We start from the raw sequence: 24,512 nt of genomic DNA, 5'->3' as shown, positions 1-24,512 counted from the left end.
TAATACCCTTCCTATCTCCAATCCATTCACTCTTCTTGCAGTATCCTTTATGGTACTGAAGCATCTGCCAGTAAATTCTGCACAGTCCAGAGAACTCCAGAAATTCTCTAATGTCCTCAATTCTCAGCCAACTTTTCTACTTGAAATCATTTACATTCCTAATAAGGGGGGGCACAGCCTTGTCTTTTCTTCACATACTTGTCAAGATTTCTTTTTTATTTTATTTTTATTTTTTTTGGGTCCAGTCATGGGGCCTGAACTCTGGGCCTGGACACTGTCCCTCAGCTCTTCAGCTCAAGGCTAGCGTTCTACCACTTGAGCCACAGCGCCACTTCCAGCTTTTTTCTTTTTTTGCTTATGTGGTGTTGAGGAGTCGAACCCAGGGCCTCAGGCATGCAAGGCAAGCGTTCTACCACTGAGCCACTTTCCCAGCCCTAGAAGATCAATTTTTAAAGAGGACTTCATCATCGTAGGAGATAATAGCATCAATTGGTAAGTGGCAATATATTAGACTAGAATATATGGACACCAATGGCAATAATTACCAAAGTGAAGAGACATCCTATAAAATGAGAGGAAATTGTTGCCTGAAAAGGGACATAAAAAGAACAGAATATGTAAAGAACTGAAAAATGTAAAGAAATATGTAAAAAAAACTTTCAGAAAAGAAAACACAAAAGAACAAATACTTGCACTCATTACTTGACATATAATGGGAACCCCTTTGCATTCTACCTTTACAGTTAAAAAAAAAAACCACATACTGTCTTTATCTAGGCATACAAACGAAACAGTTCTTAAATTTATTTGGTTTTTATTGTTTAGCCAAGGAGTAGCAGTGAGCCAGCCAGGAATGTAAAGTTGGTGAGGGTGGATATATTTGGTTTGAAGTAGAAAAGAAGAGAATTTGAGTAGGAATCTATGTTAGAGGTAGATGGAAGGGCATGATTGGATAAGAAGCGTTCTATGATTTGAAACAACTCAAAGTAGTTAGGCTTATCCCAGATAAAGACAAAGAGGTTTTATTACCTCCAATGCAAACAGGTGCAGTGATGATAGTTGGGCAGAAAGAATTTGTATTCTGTTTTCTTTTGTTTTTCTTCCCTATTAATACTTTTTGTCATTTTTTTTTCTACCTCTTTTTAGTAACCTTTGTCAACTTGACACTATTGATATCTTGGGGTTCATTTTATTTTAGTCAGTATATTTTGGAGCATTTAGCAGCTCCCCTGGTCTGTGCCTTCTAGATGCCTGTGTTATACCCTTTTTTCCAGTTGGGATCCTCCTCCCCCAAACTGACAAATAATCATTTTGGAGGCCACACTGCCCTTTATTGAGAACCCTATTCTACACCATTAATAGAGAAATAGTTGTAGAGAGGCTAGAGAAACATGATTTTATTGTAAGCAAAAGCAGAAACAAGCAGAAAACTTTAAAAATTGTAAATATGTACTCCATGACCTACATCTAGGCCAGTGACAAATTTTCAAATAGAGACATGTATGTCAGTGCATGCCTGTAATCCCAGTAGTTAGAAGGTTGAAGAAAGAGGACCATGAGCTGAAGAACTTGTTTCAAACAGCAACAATATAACATTCGCAAGTAAATACACGAATAAGTTGAAGTGCCCTTGTTCCATTTTTGTATAATTCAGCCATCTCTATAAAATGATGAAAATGATGAAGATGTTTTGTTTTACGGTTCAAATCCCAGTTTACAACTCAGGGAAGTTGGTGCTTTCAGACTTTCTATTCTCTTCAGCATCAATCTATGCCTATTTGGCATAGAATACATTCTCCTGTTGGCTTTGGCAAGTAATAAACACTCATCAATACTTTTTTTTCCCTAGACACTTATTTGAAGAACTTGGCAGCCATCACATCCAGGTGGAATTACATAGCACAAGGTATGTTTGCTGTTCCACACATCCATTTGTGCCTTTCCATCTCCTCATTTCTCCAAGCTCTACGTCTTACTAATTCACTTGGTCTCAGAAAATATTGGTCCCCACAGCATAGTCTGGCTGACTTCTTCAATCACGTTTTCATGAGAAGCATGCCTGCCTGACCTTTCTCAAAATAAACTCCCTCTGCACAGCACCTGTGTCTCTAATTCAGAAAGCCTGTTTCTGAGTGGCATCAGGGAGGATCAGTCTATGCTGGAAATGATATCACATAGAGGGACCTCAGACAGCATGAGGAACCTTCAGTGACTCTGGTTCCAAGGACGCCATAAACCCTTTCTTAGAGCCTTTCAGCACTGGGGAGTGACTCATTTGTCAAAGCTTGGGAAGGGGCAACCTCGCCCTCTGCAGGTGAGGGAGCTTCTTCGCCAGGGCCTTCTAGACAGACTCTGAATGGTCCATGCCAGTTCTCCCAAGGGCTCTTCCCATGGCCCCCTTCATTTCCTTGTTGCGGAAACTATAGATGATGGGGTTGCAAATGGGAAAGATGAGGGTGTAGAGGAGGGAGAAAATCTTGTCTTTGTCAGGCCCATGAGTGCTGCGGGGATTCATGTAAGAGAACATAGCCGATGAGTATAAAAGGATGACCACAGTCAGGTGGGAGGCACAGGTGGAGAAGGTCTTTCCCCGACCTGAGGAGGAGGCTTTGCTGAGGATGGAGGCTAGGATGCAGGCATAGGAGATGACCACAAGCACTGTGGGGCTCAGCAGCACCACGGTGGCATCAGCAAAGATCATCTTCATGCTGAACTGGACGTCCCCACAGGAGAGGGCGATCACTATGGGGGCCTCACAGAAGAAGTTCTCAACATGGTTGTCTCTGCAGAAGGGATTTCGGAATGACATGTACTCCAGAAAGATGCCATTGATCATCCCAAAGATCCAGCAAGTACTCACCAGGCTGACACAGACCTGCCGCCTCATGATCTGGGCATAGCTGAGTGGGTGGCAGATAGCAACATAACGATCATAGGCCATGAAGGCCAAGAGGATGCACTCTGCCACACCCATGGAAAAGACCAGATACATCTGGGTCATGCAGGAGACAAAGGAGACTTCATGGGTCCTGGTCAGCAGGTGGACCAGCATCTGTGGGATGGTGGTGGTGATGAAGCAGACATCCAGCAAAGACAGGTGGCCGAGGAAGAAGTACATGGGGCTGTTGAGCCTGGGGTCTGTCCAAGTGATGAAGATGATGAGGCCGTTCATAGCCATGGCGAGGCTGTAGAGGGCTAGGCAGAGGGTGAAGAGGAATGTCCGTGTGGAAGGGGAGCTCTTCTCAAAGCCCACAAGGATGAACTCTGTGACTGTGCTGCTGTTGCTTGCATCCACAGTATGGGGCCTGTTTGAAGATGGAGGACAGGAAAAGCACAGTCGAGATTATTGTAGGGTAATGCAGGGTATTCATTTAAGTCTAGAAAGCCAACTATGAGACTGTGGTAGAAATCATTTTGGAACTCATTAATGTCTAGTAAATTGGAAGTGTAATTGAGTGGTAAAAATGACAGATCTAACCTGTAATTCTAGCTGTTTAGGGCATAGAGACCTAGAAGCCATCCCTGGCAGAAAAGTCTTTGAGACTCCATCTCCAATTAACTAACAAAATCTCAGACTAGATGCTGCACTCAAGAGTGCAACTGGAGCAAGATAGCAGACTGCGCAAGGCTTTGAGTTCAATCCTAGTTCTAGCATGCACACATTCATGCATGAGCACATGTGCGCAAACACACACCAGGGTCCCCAGACTCTGTTATTAAAATTACTAAAGATCAAGGTTAGGATTACCCTTTACAATAAGCTTACCTTCTTCATGAATTTATTTAAAAAAGTAGTAAATAACAAATAATGAGAAGAAATCTCAACATTTTTAAATTCACACACATTATTATACAGATCAATTAATATGGAAAAGTTCTCAGTCCTATGTTATATTCAAATCACCAGATGATTTGCCAAGTCTTTCTTATCCCTTAGCCAAGTGAAAACACTCCTATACCACAGCAATTGGTGCCAATAAAACATGGCAAAAGTAAATGTGCTCCATTTACATGATCAAGTGTAAAATTTAGATTTGTTGAAATGCAGCAAGTCTCTGTCAGGAGTTTGGTGGTATTGTGGGAAAAATGAACCAAGTATCTATTGTACAGGACTAAACTTGAGGCATCCTAGGTATTTGTTGTTTTTCCTCAATGGTGGTCTCATTGGAATCAAATACAAGGGGGATACCAAGGATCTACTATGCCTGGTTTGGTCAGGCCCTCTGTTACAAGGCCTTCAATATTAAAAGATTAGCCACTTTTGCATTCAGAGGTGAGAGAGAGAGAGAGAGAGAGAGAGAGAGAGAGAGAGAGAGAGAAAGCGCTAACTGTGCCTGTGGCCTGTGTCAGATGAAGAATGGTTTAAGGAATGGAGGAATGGAGTGAGTTGAAGGGAGATTGCATGGCACTTGTAGCGTACAGAAGATCACAATTAAGAAGTAGTTGTGAGACATTTAAAGGTGTATATTGATAGAAGAAAAACATGGTGAGTCATGTGTGTATCTGCTTTAAGATGGTGAGTAGGATGAAGTTTCAGAACAATACAAGCATTCCAAGTCTTAGTACTATTTCTCCTGGGAAAGTAATTTGCACAATTCTGGAAACAATCATGTCAAGATCTACCTAGTAGTTCAGCTTTCCCCAGATTCACCCCCCTCCTCTCCCGCCACTAGTCACTGCTGCTACCCACTCTGTCACTGCTACTCCTTGCAGTTCTAGATTCCCTTTAGTTATGCTTTACTGGCAGGGCAAGGCAGTGTCTAGGCAGTATCCTCCTCACTTCAAGTGGTTCTTAGATAAAGGACTTCTTTCAAATGTCCACAGATGGAATTGAAGGAGAGATTCTACTATTTCCAGTGTGGCTGGGAATCCTGAATTCAGGGGACATGTTGAATGTCTCAGTGAGTTAGAATTCAAGAATCCTGGGGATTGTTTTCTTTTGGTCTGGTTCTTGGGCTTGAATTCAGGACCAGAGCTCTGTTTCTTAGCTTTTTTTTTTCCTCTCAAAATTTGTGCTCTACCACTTGAGTCACAGCTCCACTTATTGCTTTTGCTAGTTAATTGGAGATAAAAAGTCTCAGATTTTCCTGCCCAGGCTGGCTTCGAACTATAGTTCTCAGATTTGTGCCTCCTCAGTAGTTAGAATTATAGGCATGAACCATTGGCACCCAGTTCTGGGAGTTTCTTAAGGAGATATTGAAGCCTAACCCAACAAATCATTAAGAAGTTCAAGAATTTACTTTGCCACGTACAGTATTCTTTGATACCCAACATTGACTGTCTCATTGGATACTATTGCCAGCAACGCAAGCAGGCATTTATCTGAATAAGTAGGATAATTTATTGGTAATAATAGCCTACCTCATTCTGCTTTTCTGCTGACAATGACATTTGTCACCAAATTACTCTGGCAAGTAACAGAGAAGATCTCATGCTTGTCCAAGGAGGATGGTCTGTCCTAGAGGTCCGCTCTGGAAGAGAGAAATGTCCATTGATATTGTTAGTTCTTTACTATTAATAATGAATGTTTACAAGAATTACTGTACATATGCACAGCAATTGGTAAAAGATGTGAAATATTTCATGCGCATAAAAGCTGCTTGTTGCTGAATAATCTTATTCTCTACATTTATGGTTTTTGTCTCCATCCTTGACTTACAAACTACACACACCCCTGTTAGTTGAAGAAATATTAGCAACAAAAGAAAAGTGTTTAGTTTTTAGCTTGAGACAAACCCATATTTGTCTGTAAAAGAAAAATCCTTGACTTTGTGACTATGATTTCTGAAACAAATCTTTTAAGAATGAGCATTAAAAAGATCATTTACCAGCTGGGCACCAGTGGCTCACACCTGTAATCCTAGCTACTTAGGAGGTTGAGATCTGAGCATCACAGTTCAAAGCCAGCCCAGGCAGGAAAGTCCATGAGACTCTTATCCCCAATAAACCACCAGAAAACAGAAGTGGTGCTGTGGCTCAAGTGGTAGAGTGCTTGCCTTGAGCTAAAGAGCTGAGGGACAGAGCCCAGGCCTAGAGTTCAAGCCCCATGACTGACAAAAAAAATATCATTTACCATGATCAATTTGGTTCCATTTTATGGATGCAAGTATGGTTCAATAAACACAAATCAATAAACATAATGTGGTGCCTAAACAGAGGCAAGTATAAAAATCTTATGCATTTACAAAAATGCCTTTGACAAATATTCAACATTCTTTTATAATAAAAGCTTTGAAGAAGCTGGGAATAGAAGAATTATACCCAAATATATATATATATATATATATATATATATATATAAAACTACACAGAATAGATGTATAGCCAACATCATACTATATAAGGAAAACCTGAAATAATTTCCTGTAAACTCAGAAATGAGACAATGAGGGCTATACTCCTCACTCCTATTTGATATAAGTAATATTAGTGATTTTGCCTTACCAGAAAAATAAAACAAAAGAAAGAACTTATAAAGTTTCAAAAAGGGAAGGAAGAATTAAATTCTCCTTATTCACAATGTCATCATTTCAAATGATCAACATTGAACATGTACAACATGAGCATGGAAATGTGCATTAAAGCCACAGTGGAATATAACCTCACCCTTTTTAGAAGTGTTGGCAAGAATATGGAGAAAAGCAAACCTTTGCACACTGTTGGTGTGGATGAAAATTGCTTCAACCATTAGGCAAAACATTGTAGAGGCTCCTGAAAAAAATTAAAAATAAATCAACCATATGATCCAGCAGAATATATCTGGCTATATATTGAAAAAAATGAAATCTGTATATTAAAGAGATAATTCCACTTAATTTCAATGCAGCATTATTTACAATAGTGAAGATATAGGATCAAATGACAGATATCATTACAGGAATAGTTTTAAAATGTGGTATATAAATTCACATACATATATACCTATACATACATGAAGAAATAACTAGTCATTTAAAAGTATTAGAGTCCCAGGGCGCCAGTGGCTCACGCCTGTCATCCTAGCTACTCAGGAGGCTGAGATCTGAGGATCACAGCTCAAAGCCAGCTCAGGCAGGAAAGTTTGTGAGACTCTTATCTCCAATAAAACCACTAGAAAACTGGAAGTGGTGCTGCGGCTTAAGCAGTAGAGCGCTGGCCTTGAGCTGAAGAGCTCAGGGACAGCGCCCAAACCCAGAGTTCAAGCCCCATGACCTACCCAAAAAAAAAAACAAACCATTGAAGTCTGTCAGTAGGGAGAAGAGAGATGAAACTAGAGGACATTATCCCATTATCCTGAGTGAAGTAATCTGGGATGAGGGGAGCTGTTTATTAATGGGCAGAAAACTTCACTTGGGGACAATAAATTCAAGAAATCTGCTTTAGAGCATATTGACTATACTTGACCACAATATATTGTATAATCTTAAATATGGGAGAACACATTTTACATGTTTTTATTAGTAAAGAACTATGCCATAGAAAATAGGTTAGTTTTTAACCATAGTTTTCAACATATACTAGATTACAATATTACAGTGCACACTATCAATATAAATAATATTCTTTTGTTAATGAAAAGCAGAATTCCAAGGCTTACTCTGAGTCAAATTTGGGTCAGAAATTGAAATGACTTTGTGACTCAAGGTAAATCACTTACAAAATGTTTTCCCCTGACCACTTAATCCGTTGGCTTCTAGATCAAATCATTTTAAAATGATTTGGAAAGCTGATGTATAAATTAAAAATATAGAATATTAAGTGTTTGTGCATTTAGAAAATGCACCCAAAAGTTAAGCTCATCATATATAAGAAGCAGTGATGCCCAGCACAAAGGAGAGTAACATACTGATAGAAGACTTACATAGAATATGACTCAATGTGTGGGGCTGGCTGGCGGAGTCTCCACTTCTTTTTTCCTCTAAAATGAAGATGAACCAAAATGACATAATAAGAGCCTGGCGTGGACTAGACAACAAACATGAGCGAGTTCTGATCTTTGTTTCTTCTCATCTCCCCAAGGCTTCCCTCACGCATGGAAGGAACACTGCAGGACTTGGCCAGCCTCCCACTCATCCGCTGAAATGTTCCTGCAGAAACCCAGAGAGAAGAGAGGCTCTCACTCACCCTGTCTCATCCTTCCCAATGTTTCCTAAATACTTTACCTCTACTTTGGCTTTTTCCTGATCGATTTGGGAGCCTTTCCTCTGAATCTGGCTCCTAGAACATTGCTAACCACCCCCCCCCCCCAAAAAAAAAAAAACAATTAACAACACAGAGAGAAAGCAACAACCATGGAATCTCTGCTGTGCATCATAGTCTCTTTTTAGATGCCCAGCCATCCTTGGCTGGGCATGGCTGGCTCACATCTGTAATTCTAGCTAGTCAGGAGGCTGAGATGTGAGGGTCACGGTTCAAAACCAAACCAGGTAGGAAATCTCATGGATCTTTGTATCTAATTAACCACCAAAAAGCCAGAGGTAGAGCTAGGGCTCAAGTTGTTGAGCGCTAGCCTGGAATAAAAAAGCTCAAGGACAGTGTCTAGGCCAGTGTCAAGCCCCAGGACTGGCACAATAAAAAAAAAAATGAAAAGAAAAGAAGGGACCATCCTTGAGTAATTTCTTAGCCTCCTTCCCTAGGGAACAAGAAAGAAAAATATCAATTAATTAGGGGGCAAATGTACAGACATGCACAGGCCAAAAGAGGAAGATTCAGAGTTGAAAATGAGAATAAGAGTTGGAATAAGAGAATCTATCCAGGGAGAGAAATCTCACTAAACATAAGAGAAGGAAAAAGGTGAAAGCCAAAGAAGGCATTACAGTATAATCGAGGACTGTAGGGTAGGTTAATACACCTAGTTCATCAGCAGACACAGGTAGCAAGAGCCCTAATGTATAGACAAAATGAATAAATAAATAAGAGGAGACAAAATACCAATATGGAAAAGAGTCCTAGAGGCTGCCAACAGGCTGGGCCATGCTTTCCCAATGAGATGGAATAAGAACTAAGGAGCAGGTACCCTCCTAAGCTCTAGAAACAAGAGACTGACCTGGGAGTCTTCCTCCCCATCCCCAGCCTTTGGAGACTGATCTGTGCAAGCCAGGCTGGTCATTTCAGATACATGCAAGCCATCTGCCCATCAACAAGTACCAAAAGGGCAGGCTGGCAACCTGGAGAACCTGAGGGAAACACAGAGTGAAGAAACAGAGGCAGTAACTAACAGAAGAGCCAGGACAACAGAGACTTAGGTAGACCTATAGAGTCAAGATCTGCCACTTCTCCGCGAGGACCACGGTGTGCGGAGTCCCAGGTGATGTGAACACAGATGGTCACTGAGGTAGCCAGGGAACATTCACTTCTGAGCATGCTCATAAAGACAAGGTCAGCTTCATAGTAGAGTGAATTCACTCACTGGCCTTGTCCAAGGGTTTTGGCACATGCCAAGGAGGACATTGGCTGTGCTTGTTGCAGGTACAGAGTAAGGTTGCTCATTTATAGACTCGTCATCTGGGCTCCTTCCTCTAGTGCTTTCCTCACCTTCTCTTCCTTTTTCATCCCATCACACACAGACATACACATGAGCTTTCAACTAGTTGCAGTTGGGAGCCAGCTGGAATAAAGCAAACTATCTATTCTTGAAACCTAATATTTCAACCTTATCCCTGAAGATAGTTTTGTACTAGGCCTTTCTAAGACTATTCTGTGAGACAATGTCCAGCCCAGGTGACCTGATAGATCTAGCACAGTCTCAGATTTTCCTAGGAAATTTGTGTGCCTTCTATCAGATACATTTATAGAGAACTTGCAACTATTATCCTCAGCCTCCAACCTTCAAGTCCTTTAACTCTTGTACACCTACTTCCCAATTTAACTTTGAATTTTAATTTTCTTCCTGGGTCTCTGCTGACTTAATTACTAGGACTTGTGCCCCAATTAGATATTTTCTTATATCATTAGGTTTATCCCAAATGGTCCTGTATCAGAGCCATATATTAACTGATAATTCAATAAACTGATAGACAAAAATCCCTGATGGAGCATACTTTTCTAATAAGTTGTTCTTTCTTTTTTGGAAGGAGGGAGTAGCTGGTCCTGGGGCTTGAACTCAGGGCCTGGGCACTGCCCTGAGCTTTGTGCTCATGGTGTGCGCTCTACCACTTAAGCCACAACTCCACTTCCAGTTTTTGGGTGATTAATTGGAGATAAAAATCTCACAGATTTTCTTGCCTAGGCTGACTTCAAATTGCTGTCCTTAGATCTCAGCTTCCTAAATAGCAAGGATTACAAACATGAACTACTGGCAACTAGGTTACAGTGGCCTTTGTAAAATTAGGATTGTTCCTATTTTATATTTGGAGACTTTTCAGAATGGTATCTTCTCTCACTCCTCTGTAGAATGGAAAACTGCTAACTGCATGATAGTAGAGAGTAGATGATCCTTACAAGAGACTAGAGAGGAGAAGAGTAAGGAAAGCTGAGAGATGGAGCAATGGATGCAAACTTTCAAGTAGAAAAGAGGAATAAATCATTGTGTAGTAGCATGTGGGGAACTAGTAATAATGCATCATATATTCTAAAATAGCTAGAATAGAATTTGGTTTGTGTGTGTCAGTACTAGGGCTTAAATTCAAGACTTTGCTTGGCTTTTCTTCTTAAGGTTGACAATTTACTACTTGAGCCTCAGCTCCACTTTTTGCCACTTCCTGGTATTCATTTTATTAGACAATGAGTTAGCTTTTCCATGGAGTTACACCTTTTGAACTATCTCCTGCATATACCTCAGCTCCAGCTTTTTGCTGGTTAATTGTGATATGAGTCTGACAAACTTTTTTGCCTTGGCTGGCTTCAAACCTTGATCCTCAGATCTCAGTCTCCTGAACAGCCAGGATTACAGGTATGAACAACCAGTGCTTCTATAGTCAATTGCCTTTTTAACTATTCCTACCAGCCTCCAGCTGGCTTGGGCTCTCAGCAAACTGTGAAACTCTGATCACCTTGTCCCAGTGTTTGGTTGATAATTTGCTCTGAGACTTCCATGATCTGCTGAATCTAAACAGAACAGTTGTGATTCAGTTTGTTCAGTCTTCCTCATTTGGGTAGTGATGGCAGGCAAGTATTCCAAGATTTGTACTCTTCATTGTTAGACTTCACTTATAGCTTATTCTTTATCTTTTGGTTAGAGTATCCATCTTAATTTCCAAAAATGAGAGTTCTTATTATTAATGGTTGCCATTCTACATATCAGTTTATAAGTACAACGCAACTTGATCAGTATCATCCCTTTCATCATTCTTCCACATTCCTCTCCACAATTTTCTTCTTTTCATGGGATGTGCATTGAATATTATGACTGGATTCCCACTTCCTCTCTTCATTTGTCTCCCCCCTTTCTATTTGACACCATCTCACACATACCCAGCTTCCTGGTATTCATTTTATTAGACAATGAGTTAGCTTTTCCAAGGAGTTACACTTTTTGAACTATCTCCTGCATATACCTTACTTTGATTCATACATTGTAAACCCTCTCATATGTATGTTTGCTTGTATATTTATATATTAGATCTTACTTCCAAATATAAGAGAAAACATGCCTCATTTGTCTCTTAGAGCCTGACTTCAATTAGGATAAAATCTTCCAGGCCCATCCATTCTTTGCAAATGATGTAATATCATTCTCTGTAAAGAGTGAGTAAACTTCCATTTTGTATATATACTATACTGTCTAACAATTGCTTTGTAGTCAGATAATATGGTCTGTGTGGTTTTAATTCTTTGAATGATTTGCTCCATGAAACACTATGTGATTTGTTCTGAGAAATTTCCCATTTGTGGTTGATTCTATGTCTCTAGTATGTACCAGTTTTACTGAATTAATCAGTGTATTGTAAGGAAGGAGATGGCACCTTTAACTAGACAATTAAAGAATTTACAGAAATATAGTCAAGATGAGGTGACTCAATTAAGGGTAGTGAAGCACCCAGGGGCTACATTATAAGGAATATATATCACCTTTAAAAGGACAGGGAAGGGCGCAGAGATATCTGTAGCTAAAGGCCAAGCTCATAGGATGTGGATGACCAAGGAAAGCAGTGGGAGAATGAATGCCTCACAGAATGTCCTCCTGGCCTTCTGATTTCTGCTAGCAGCTGGAATTAGTTGAACTCAACTAGAAATCAAAAGGCAATCAAAAGCACTAACAGTCAGTAGTAGAGTGCCTAGTATGGCCCAGATCTGGGGAGAGAAGTGTGTTATTTGTTTTTAGAGTATAAGAAGAAATATCCAGCACACAGGAAATGTACAACAGACTCTTCTGGGTACGTGGAACACATTTCCTGTGTAGGAGGTATTAGGATGAGGAAAATTACTTGACAAAAGAAGCAATTGTCATTTTCAGCTGGGAGGGGGAGAAGTGAAATGCCATGATACGATGGCTTAAGTTTATGTGCTGGGCAAGGAAAGGAGATGGGAAGATAAACTGGAAAAACTGTTGAAATTCCAGAAAGATTTCCCATAAGAAGCCACAGAGGGCATTGAATAGCATTTGTTGAAGCCCCAATGAAGATCAGAAAAGTCAACAGGTGGGAGTGAGCCATCCAGGAACGTGAAATTGTGAGCATGTGGAAAGAACCACTGGGTGGATATGATTTTGTTTGGATTAGGGAAAGGAGAGAATTTGAGTGAAAATCTAAGCTAGTGGCAGATGGAAGAAGATGACTAGATAATCCCATAATCTGTATATATTGGAGCAGTAGGCTTTGGCTCTGACATACATAAACACAGAGGTTTAAAAGAAGATTGGAGAGGTGCGGTCATAGGGCTTGAGCTCAGGGCATGGGCATTGTCCCTGAGCTCTTTTGCTCAAGGCTAGCACCACTTTGAGCCACAGCTCCATTTCTGGTTCCCTGGTGGCTAATTGGAGAGAAGAGTCTCATAGACTTTCCTGCCCAGGCTGGCTTTGAAACCATGATCCTCAGATCGCAGCCTCCTGAATAGCTAGGATTATAGGCTTGAGCTACCATTACCTGGAAAGATTTTTTTTTTTTTGGTATCACAACTACTTACAGAGAGCATTGGTTACCAGGGCAATACCAGCACAAATCCCACCTACAAGCAACTGGATAGTGGCTTTGCAGATAGATTTTTGCATTCTCTTTCTTAAGGGTTTCCTTCTGTTTCTCTTCTTCCCATTTGAATATTTCTCATCTTTTTTTTTTGTCCCTTTTTCATACCAGTTTTCAACCATGGTACTATCAACAAGTAGGCTGTGTGTGTGTGTGTGTGTGTGTGTGTGTGTGTGTGTGTGTGTGTGTAATGTAGAGATTCTCCAGTGTGTTTGGGAGTGTTTAATAGCATCCCTGGCCTGTGCTCTCTAGATGCCTATAGCCTAAACTTTCCTCCAAATGGGATCTCCAAAAATGTCTGAAGACATTGTCAAATATCCTTTTAGAGGTGATCCCATCCCTGGTGGACAACTTCATTTTGCACCATAGATGAAGGAGTAAGAGTAGAGACAATGAAATTAGAGATGTGGGAAGAGAGTGTGAAGGAATGAATGCATTGTGAACAACACAAGAGATAAAATGGATGCTTCTAGACTATATATACAACAAACACCAAGGGCAGTGGTTAAAAAGCTCCAAATGGAGAAAGTTTTGGTGGTGTTTGATGGTAATCAATTATCTGTTAAGCCTTTATGTGAATAATTGAAATCATTTGCAAGTGTCCTTGTTCCATTCTTATACAAGGCAAATGCCACTCAATGATACCCTGACCCTAAGATATTTTGTTATATAGCTCTATGGTCCATGTACAACTTGGAAAACTTGGTGTTTTCAGGCTGTCTTCTCTTACTTCTGCTCTCTGTCTTCATCAACAATCCATACCTAATTGGTATACAATACTTCCTCTTGCTGGCTTTGACAAATAATATAAACTCATTGGTTAAATCTGATTCCCCCCACCCCATGAAACCTAAAGAACACTGGGACTACTATCCATGGATATAATCATATACATCACAGTGTTTTTTTCTCCAACATACTGTTTATATCTATCCTCTGTGTATTTAATCTACTCCTTTTCCAAAGCAAAGCACTACTAACTGATTTCTCCCCTTGAATAAAATGCTCTTAAAGGCATAGTCTGGTTGTCTTTTTCAATCATTTTTTCTTGAGAACCATGCCTGCCTCTCTCCTCAAGCTATGAAATATCTATCTATTCTATGATGGAAGTGTATTACTAAAACTAATCATGAAACAGATACCCTGCAAAGACAGGTGGCCAAGGAGGAGGTACACAGGGTACAGGGATCTGTCTGAGCCTGGAGTCTGTCCAGGTGATGAAGATGATGATGCTATTCAAGGCCATGATGAGGCTGTAAGGGGCTAAGAAGAGGGTGAGGAGGAATGCCACGTGCAAGGAGAACTCTTCCCAACTTACACTGGAAGTAAAATCAGACAGATGAGCTTTAGACATTAGGAGAAACTTCCAAGTCTAGCTCTGGTACCAAGAAATCCATGGACCCTCTTTTCCTGAAGCCTTTCAGCACAGCGGATTTACCTGTTGAGTTGGGAGAAGTGGTAACTACCCCAACACCAGGAAATCAGGCCTCTTCTCCATGGCCATGTCTACTAGACAGATTCTGCCTGGGCCGGGCCAGTTCTCTTGAGGACTCTCCCCATGGCCCCCTTCATTTCCTTGTTGCGGAAACTATAGATGATGGGGTTGCACATAGGGGTGATGATGGTGTAGAGGAGGGAGAAAGGTTTGTCTTTGTCAGGCCCATGAGTGCTGCGGGGATTCATGTAAGAGAACATAGCCGAGGTGTAGAAAAAGATGACCACAGTCAGGTGGGAGGCACAGGTGGAGAAGGTCTTTCCCCGACCTGAGGAGGAGGCTTTGCTGAGGATGGAGGCCAGGATGCGGGCATAGGAGGTGACAATGAGCACCATGGGGCTCAGCAGCACCACAACTGCATCAGCAAAGATCACCATCAGACTGAACTGGGGGTCTCCACAGGAGAGGGCGATCACTATGGGGGCCTCACAGAAGAAGTTCTCAATGTGATTGTCCCTGCAGAATGGACCTCGAAATGTCATGTAATCAAGAAGGATGCCATTGATCATCCCAAAGATCCAGGAAGTACTCACCAGGCTGACACAAACCTGCCGCCTCATGATCTGAGCATAGTTGAGTGGGTGGCAGATAGCAACATAGCGATCATAGGCCATGAAGGCCAAGAGGATACACTCTGCCACACCCACACCAAACACCAGATACATCTGAGTCAAACAGGAGGAGAACAAGACAGTGTGGTTCCTGGTCAGCAGGTGGACCAGCATCTGTGGGATGGTGGTGGTGATGAAGCAGACATCCAGCAAAGACAGGTGGCCGAGGAAGAAGTACATGGGGCTGTTGAGCCTGGGGTCTGTCCAAGTGATGAAGATGATGAGGCCATTCATGGCCATGGCGAGGCTGTAGAGGGCTAGGAAGATGGTGAAGAGGAATGCCTGTGTGGAAGGGGAGCTCTTCTCAAAGCCCACAAGGATGAACTCTGTGACTGTGCTGGTGTTCTTTGCATCCACATTGTGGGACCTATTTGAAGATGGAGGACAAGAAAGTCATAAGCAAGTTAGCTACCTAGTGGGTACCTAGCAGGTAGCTTATTCACTTTTATAAAAAGAGGTCAGGGGTCAAATGAATAGAATTGACTGTAAATTAAAATTGCATGAAACCATAGGAACTGGTTGCATCAGGGTTACAGATATGTCCATGTTATTTAAGCTACAGGAATGGAACCATATCCCAAACCTAGGAAAGTGAAGTTAGCCAGATTGCTCTTGAAATTTTGTATCCAGTCCTGGAATATTCTAGATAGGCTTTCTCACTGAGAGCAGTTTTCCAGTCACAGCAAAACTGAGCAGATTTCCCTTATTTCTGCATCTGCCACTTCCCTGCCATGAACTGCCTACAGCATAATAGTACACTGTGGTCTATTCATGTATTTACATCGACTCATCATTGTGATCCATATCTGAAGCTTACACCAGAGTTATCTCTTTGACTTGCACAGTCCGTGAGGTTGCAATGGCATGCTGACCATCCTAACTGATATATCCAGTGTAACTCCAGTATCACTTGATGTTTTCCTCTCATTTCTGCCCATCACCCTCACTGATGTGTTTTGCTCTTTCTATTGTTTTGATAGGTTCTCTAACTTTCCATGGTTATCCACTGGCAGGTCTGTGACCAGATACAAACAGGATGGTGGAGGATGGAGGAACCATGTAACAAATTCTTGAGGAAGACAGGGGAGAATCTGAGAGACCTCTTTAAATAGCAACATTTTCCTATTTAGAATAGAAACTTTACTGTGTAACCTCATTGAGTGGGACTAGATTCATAGGAAAAATAATAGTTGTGTAACAGTGCTTCAAAAAATTCTGTGATGCTGGGTGCTAATGGTTCATGCCTGTAATCCTAGCTACACAGGTGGCTTAGATCTGAGGACGTGGTTTAACACCAGAGCACACAGGAAAGTCTAACACTCTTACCTCCAATAAACTACCAAACAAACAAACAAACCCAGAAGTGGAGCTGTGGCTCAAGTGGCAGAGCACTAGTCTTGAGCAAAAGAAGTTCCGGGACAGTTCTGAGGCCCTGAACTTAAGCCCCAGGACTAGCACCTCACCCCCTTCCAGATAATTCTGTGATAGTTGGAAAGCACAGGAAAAGAGATAATTTTTCAGATGAGTGCTGAAAAGAGAGACAAAATTAAACTGGTAGCTGAGCAAAATGAGTGTTTACAGTAGTTCTGTATATTAGCTCCACATTATAGACACTTGCATTGTTTAAAAATATCCCATGCTGTATACAATAGCATTAAAATGAAAGCTATTGACAGGGTTTCAGTCATGAACAGTTAAGAAGTTAATTGAGATATAACTCTATCTATCTAATCTATCTATCTAATCTATATATTTATGGTATGTTCAGTGGTGTTATGATATAGTTTTACTTTGTGGAATGGTTAAAATCAAAATAATAATATATCATGGCCACATATACCATCAATAATCTATAATGTTCTCCAGGTGATTCTAATATATAACTAAAGCTGAGCATCATTCAACTGGAGAAAGTTGTCAAATAGCCATGGGCCAATAGAGCTACAAAATCTGAGAGTTCCATAAGCAAGTTCTTTCTAATTTTGCAGCAATTTTCAGAGGTGTTTCCAAGGCTACTAAAACTCTATGAAGAACAGAAAAAATAAAACTGTTGGATGACTCTCACAATGTCATTACATTATGATGACCAAAACCTGAAAAAGTACACAAAATAAAGTTATAAACAAGATAATTTATTAATAATGGAGAAATACACAAAAGGAGTTGTCAGCAAATATAATTCAGCAATATATTCAAAGAAAAGCCAAGTGAAATTCATTGCTGGGTTCAGGTTATTCTAGTAGTAAGCATCTTATTAAACTATCTTACCATATTATTATATTGAAAATTAAGAACTTGGAATCAGTTCTATACACATTAAAGAGCTGCTTGGCGAAGTTTGCCCTTAATGCCTGATTTTTAATAATTCTGATTAAAGTAGGATTAGAAATGATTGTAAAGCAAACTATGTTTTGGAGATGGTTTGTTCTATATGTCACTAGTAGCTCCTTCAAGCTTCACTGGAAATCTTACCTATTATATAGTCTTTCTGTAATTTTGTTTTGTAGAAACAGTGAAAAAGGGTTAGTAACTAGCATAAAGTTGTAGTGAAATAGTGAAGGTCAAAATCAAAATGAGGAAGTGTGATTCCAATAGTCTCATTGTCAACTACCTCTTCACACTGCTCTGGGCTTTTGGATGCCTGAAAAAAAAAACACTAGCCAAAGTGTCTAGACAAATGAGTTGAAGGAGTGGCATACTGGTAAATGCTTAAAAACGACTCTAACTCTTAATAAATGAATCATCTTATTTGTAAGGTATGCCATTTGCTTGAGTGTAAATACTCCCACTATGACCTTTTTCCGCTGTGGATGTGACACTGGAGAAGAGATGCATTGCTATTAACTGGATTTCCTACCAAGAGGATATAGATAATAGGAGACTATAGTAAGAAGACTAGGAAGTGATGAAATTTGAGTTTATTCTCTTTGCTTTTAATTATAGGTTATTTATATGTTTATATAATTTAATAGTTGACTGTGTTTAACAACCAATTTTCAAAATTCATGAAGAATTAACAGTGAGCTCTTCTGAGTTGGTACAGCTGTATTTCAATACTTCACTAAGATAAAAATGAGTGGGTAATGATTTGCAAGTGCCTGTTGCAAGTGCTTACAGTCTCAGGCTATAATAAGAAGGCCAGAATTTCTACCTAAATTTCTCCCAGTAGGTGAGAGTAACAGGCAATAATTCTGACCCCACTGTTCATTTTTGCCCTGGAAATAATCCAATATCCTTCAATTGGGCAATGGTTGCATGAGTGGTACATACCCAAATTGGGAGAGGATTGTGGAAATCATGTCTTACCCCATTCTGTTGCTAGGAATGGAAATGGTCTGCCATAGAAGCACTGACACAGGTTAGAGCGACGATTTCATGGAGCATGAGGATGAACTAGTCCAGATGAGACATCTGACGTTTGGATATTTTCTGGAAGAGAAGATGCCCTTGTTGACAAGGATAATGAAATTACTTACCACTATTTCAGAGACATATGTACTTAGAAATTATCTACTATGTCAAAGTTATTTACCCATTGGAGTTTATAGAGCACATAGTATCTCACCTAATCCACTACAGTTCAATAAAACAGATCCTATCTCCATTTACAGTTTCAACAAGCTGAAGTAACTTTGCTAAGGTCATTTAGCTAATAAACGAAAGTGATGAGACAGCTGAAGCATTCTTAATCCTTAGAATGCGTTTCCCTCTACATCAGGGTGTCTGGGGTACTACCACCTCTACGGGCAGATATACCTTATACCATTAATGAATGCCCCATTTTGCTGGGAACACACACACACACACAGTTTTCCTTAAAGCTGATAATATAGTTCCTTCTAGCTTCTCGTTCTTTGGTTTAATACACAGGAAGGAATAGTAAGGAATGATTTATTAGCCTCACTGAGTGAGGCTCAGGGGTAGGGTTCTTGTGTGGCATCACCAGGCCCTGGGATTGATCTACACCACCATCACGAAAAAAAGTGATTTATTATCCTTTGTATGTAAGGGAATAAGCCTTTGAGATCTAAAGACAATCATTAATCTTCTTAACCTATTTCCTCAGACTTTCTTACTATTCTTATCTCCTCATTAACAAGACAAGAAATAAAAAAATAAGAAAGATATTAACTAAAGACATGGAGGTAAGTTATGATAAGAACAACTAAATAAGCACATACAATTTGCATTTGAAAGTCAATGTGTAGGTCAAACTTCAGCACCCAAAAAGAGGGAAAAAATTTTTTTAAATGAAAACAGGAAAAAGTCCATATAATTACAGACCAAAGTGCAGATCAAAGAAAACATTCCTAAAACAAAAAATTATGTTATGATGCAGGAGGTTGAATCAAAAGAATGCTGAAAAGAGAGACACACAAGAAAAAATCCTGGGGATATCCTTTCTCAAATATTACCATCAGCTGTTTTTCTCTCTCATAAGACAAGGTAAGACTAAATAGAAGCAAAAGGAAAGCATTAGGCTAGAGAGAGGAGGGCTTCTTAAATAGGGATTTTGAACTATAAAAATGACTGACAAGGGAATGATGAAAGCATTTTCTGTGATCTTCAGAAATGGGATATATTATGAGATAGCATGGCTCCTTTTAGTTTTAGCTCAAAAAGGTCCTAGAGCCAAGAGTAGACAGGACTTGTATGTCCTTCTGTACATCAAAAATTACTTACTTACTTAATTTATTTATTTAATGTGCAGATCCCGGGGCTTGAATCAGGCCCTGGGCACTGTCTCTGAGCTTTTTTTGCTCAAGGCTAGCTCTCTACTACTTTAGACACAACTTCACTTCCAGTTTTTAGTAGTTTATTGGAGATATAAGTCTCATGGGCTTTTCTGCCCACACTGGCTTTGAATCACAATCCTCAGATCTCAGCCTCCTGAGTGGTTAGGATGAAAGGCATAGGCCCAGTTTTATTTTTTAAATAAATAACTGGTTAGAAAAATATGCAAATACAAGAAGCAGCACTATATTAAGTATATTTTAATAGAGAAATTATCAATGACAAGATTATGAGAGAAAAGTACAAGACCTCAATATATAGAAAGGGAATACCAATTCAAAGCTCATTCAAAGTCACTAATGATCAACTAATACTTTAAAACATATTAGATTCCATTTCTAACCCATTAAAATAAAAAAAATAAAAACCATAACATTAGTGCATCTTGAAGTTCCCTTATAGATGGGAATATGTGTCAAGGGCTTTTCAAGATCTTTATTTTCTTTAATGTAGAGTACTTTATAATCTAGGAAATCCATGGACCTGTATTTGAAATCTGGCTTCACTCCACAACAGTGTGATCTGAGGTGATTTAAGTTACCAAGTCTAAATCTTTTCATCTCTAAAATGTAACAATATTGGTCCCTACATTATTAGATTATTACTATTAAATGAACAATACAATTATTATTTTTTTTGTCAGTTATGAGGTTTGAACTCAGGACCTGAATGCTGTCCCTGACCTCTTTTGCTCAAGGCTAGCACTCTACCACTTTGAGACACAGCACCACTTCCGTTTTTTGAGTGGTTGATTAGGGTTAAGAGTCTCACAGGGACTTTTCTGTCCAGGTTGACTTCAAATCTTTATCCTCAGATCTCAGCTTCCTGAGTAGCTAGGATTACAGGTGTGAGTCACCGGTGTACAGCTAACAAGCAATTTCCTCCTTCCTTCTTTCCTTCCTTCCTTCCTTCCTTCCTTCCTTCCTTCCTTCCTTCCTTCTTTCCTTGCTTCTTCCTTCTTCCTTCTCTCTCTTTGTTCCTTTCTTCCTTCCTTCTTTTTTTTTTGAGCAGTGCAATTCTTATGAGGTTCTTGGGACAGTGCCTGGCATAAAGTGGTACTAGAGAAGTTTACTTAATAAATAGATTCATCTATTTTTAAAATTTAGTCTAACAAATAACTTATTACAAAACTATGTATAAATTATACATTATAGCATTGTTAAAAAGAACAAAATCCTAGGAGTTATATTAGGGAAATGCTTATAACATAGGAAACAAAATTGTTTGAAATACATTATAATTTAAAGTGAAACAAAAGGCAAAATATCTATTGAGCCGGGCACTGGTGGCTCATGCCTGTAATCCTAGTTGCTCAGGAGATCTGAGGATCATGGTTCAAAGCCAGTCTGGACAGGAAAGTCTGTGAGACTCTTATCTTCAATTAACCACCAGAAAACCAGAAGTGGCACTGTGGCTCAAGTGGTAGAGCACTTGCCTTTAGCTGAAGAGTTCAGGAACAGCGCCCAGGCCCAGAGTTCAAGACCCACAACCGACCAAAAAAAAATCTATCAGTATATCTGGCATATTCATAACTATATTAATTAAAAAATTCATTTGCATTGGTAAAAGACTGGATGAAGTTTGTTAAAATGGGCTGAGAGTGGCTGCCTATGGGAGGTATCTAGGTGTGTATGCATGCATGTATTACTTCATTAATTGAAAAATGAGCCTCAATATAGTACAGGCTGGTATCAAGGTCACAATCTTACTGCTTCAGCTTCTCAAATACTTAAATTGTAGGAACACACCACTATGTCATTTCATTTGGTTTTTCATTCTTTTTTATATTTTCGAATTCTAAACTAGTATTTTTTTACATTTGCATTTTGGGGGGGGGTTAGTCGTGGGGCTTGAACTCTGGGCTTGGGCGCTGTCCCTCAACTCTTCAGCTCAAGGGGAGCACTCTACCGCTTGAGCCACAACACCACTTCCGGTTTTCAAGTGGTTTATTGGAGATAAGAGTCTCAGGGACTTTCCCGCCCAGGCTGGCTTTGAACCGTGATCCTCAGATCTCAGCCTCCTGAGTAGCTAGGATTATAAATGTGAGCCACCGGCAGCCGGCAACATTTGCATTTTCATATGCACTTGTAGAGGGCAGTCCTGGGGCTTGAACTCAGGGCCTGGGTGCTGCCCCTGAGCTTCTTTGTGCTCAAGGCTAGAGTCATATTTCTAGTCATTTTGATAGTTAATTGGAGATCAGAGTCTCAATTACTTTCCTGCCTAGGCTGGCTTTGTATTGTAATCCTTAGAGCCTCCTCAGTAGCTAAGATTATAGGTGTGATTTGCCAGTGCCCAGACTTCATATACACGCTTAATGTAGAGAATCATAGTATATATAAGGATTCAAACAAGAAGAGTGAGGCTGGGAAGGTGGCTCAGTGGTAGAACACTTGCCTTGCATGCATGAGGCCCTGGGTTCGATTCCCTAGCACCACATAAACAAAAAAAAGAAAAAAAGCCAGAAGTGGCGCTGTGGCTCAAGTGGTAGAGCACTAGCCTTGAGCTGAAGAGCTGAGGAACAGCGCCCAGGCCCAGAATTCAGGCCCCATCACCGAACCCCCCAAAAAAACCAAAAACCAAAAAACAACAAGAGTGTACCAAATTTAATAGCTCTCAGATAATACAAACTTCAGACAATCATATTCTGAGAGGATTTAAATAACTTAAATATTAAAATTAAGAGAAAGAATAATCAATTTCTCTAGAAATGGATGCAAAGTAATGTTGTTAAGCAAGATGTTAAGTAATATTGTTAAGCAAGATGTTACAAATTTAGTCAATGTGAATCCTAGGTAAATGTGTCCTTGAAAATTAATCACTAGGTTTATAGAAGAATGAGTTTTCATGATAGAATTAAGATTTCAGTAGCTGTTGAGATTGTTATTGGAATTAAAAGGAATACTGCTATCAAATGCCAGGCTAGGTCTTCATGGAATCTCTTCTGGGTTCTATTCATTTTTGTCCTAGCCATAGCAAAGAGTGAGATTTATGTTTGACTTCAGCTGTGTGCTAGACAAGTTTAACAAGTTTATTAAATTATGATAATATGTTGTGTGATGTTATCAAGGCCTTTTTTCCAAGGTAAATGTAGTTTATTTCTTTTATTCTCCATCCATTCTCAATTTGTTCTCTTTTGTATTGTACTGCATTTTCTATGAACTCTCTAAATATCAGTAACTGAGGGCGCCTGAACCTCAGTTCCCTTAAGTGATAGACTGAATGCCATGCTAGAGGTTTACTACAACAGAGAAAACAAAAGCATAGGCTCTATTCACAAGAAAACCTTTCCAGGATCCACACAAGTGGAAGACAGCATAGGAGACCTTGCTTGGTTTCAATCTACTTTCCTCAGGCTGAGTGAATATTATATCCAGTTGTCTTTTTCACTAAAATACTTAGTAACTGCTTATCATCTCCTCATTAGTGTCCCAAACTAAACAGAAAGAAAAAAAATCAAACATACCAGAGCATAAGTTCTTTCTCTTGACAATAACCATCTCTATGTGGTGGCTTCATTAATTTGTAATAACAAGCAATAAAAAAATGAAACCTTCCATGCTGAGATCATAGCTAGTCAAAAGGCTAAGATCTGAGGATCACTATTAGAAGCCAAACTGAGGAGAAAAGTCTGTGAGATTCTTATCGCCAATTAACCACCAAAAAGCCAGAAGTAGAATTGTGCCTCAAGTGGTAAAGCACCAACCTTGAGTAAAAAAGCTAAAAGACTGTGCCCAGGCCCTGAGGTTAAGCCCCAGTACTGACACAAAGAAAATGAGAGACCTTCATATCTATCTATCTATATAGACATGCATATGTACATACATATATAGATAGATATGGAAGTCTAATTTTCTTTGTATATATTTGCTTGTATGTATACATATGTATATATACACATATGTAGTATATATATATATATATATATATATATATATTCTTTTTTTTGTAGGTCGTGGGCTTGAACTCTGGGCCTGGGCACTGTCCCTCAGCTCTTCAGCACAAGGCTAGTGCTCTACCACTTGAGCCACAGCACCACTTCAGTTTTCTGGTGCTTTATTGGAGATAAGAGTCTCACAGACTTTCCAGCCAGGGCTGGCTTTGAACTGTGATCCTCAGATCTCAGGCTCCTGAGTAGCTAGGATTACAGGCAGGAGCCACTGATGCCCAGCTTATATACGTATAGTCTAAAATAGAAAACATAAGTTGAAGAGGTGATCAATTAATTCACATGCAGAATTAGCCCCTAAATGCTAATAGTGTGATTATTTGTACAAGATGAGTTTGCAGAAAACTATACAAAAGATCTTTGCCATTGAACACAGCAAAACTGTGTATGACTTTTTTCAGCAGTCTGAGGGAGACCGTGATCCCCATAAATTACAGTGCCACTTGTCTTTAAACAAGAAATTATATTGATTGTAAGAATAATCAGAAACACTAAGATAAGAGGATAAGATAATCATATCTGAAAGTCTTGGAAAGAACTGAACAGTTGACTGGTCAATAACCGTT

At 39.7% G+C, this 24,512-nt stretch overlaps 2 protein-coding genes across 2 annotated transcripts in view; both read right to left on the bottom strand.

Moving 5' to 3' along the window:
• Positions 1 to 2,341: 2,341 nt before the first annotated feature.
• On the bottom strand, positions 2,342 to 14,604 carry LOC122106188 (olfactory receptor 10AD1-like). The gene is made up of 3 exons (XM_042677491.1): positions 14,567 to 14,604; positions 14,243 to 14,419; positions 2,342 to 3,305 (listed from the first exon to the last, which is right to left on the bottom strand). The coding sequence occupies exons 1-3, from the start codon at positions 14,602 to 14,604 to the stop codon at positions 2,342 to 2,344; spliced, it is 1,179 nt and encodes a 392-aa protein (XP_042533425.1).
• Positions 14,605 to 14,609: 5 nt separating this feature from the next.
• The window catches only part of LOC122106187 (olfactory receptor 10AD1-like), a 54,418-nt gene continuing 44,515 nt past the window's right edge, over positions 14,610 to 24,512 (bottom strand). Inside the window, exon 2 of the mRNA XM_042677490.1 lies at positions 14,610 to 15,573. Within this exon, the coding sequence (XP_042533424.1) occupies positions 14,610 to 15,573 (964 nt within the window). The remainder of the gene's footprint in view (positions 15,574 to 24,512) is intronic.

Source organism: Dipodomys spectabilis, unplaced genomic scaffold (genome assembly GCF_019054845.1).
Source record: "Dipodomys spectabilis isolate Male_0828 unplaced genomic scaffold, ASM1905484v1 ptg000039l, whole genome shotgun sequence".
NCBI classification, from domain to species: Eukaryota; Metazoa; Chordata; class Mammalia; order Rodentia; family Heteromyidae; genus Dipodomys; species Dipodomys spectabilis.
The sequence above is the reverse complement of the archived record's forward strand: the minus strand, read 5'-3'. Positions and strand labels throughout refer to the sequence as shown.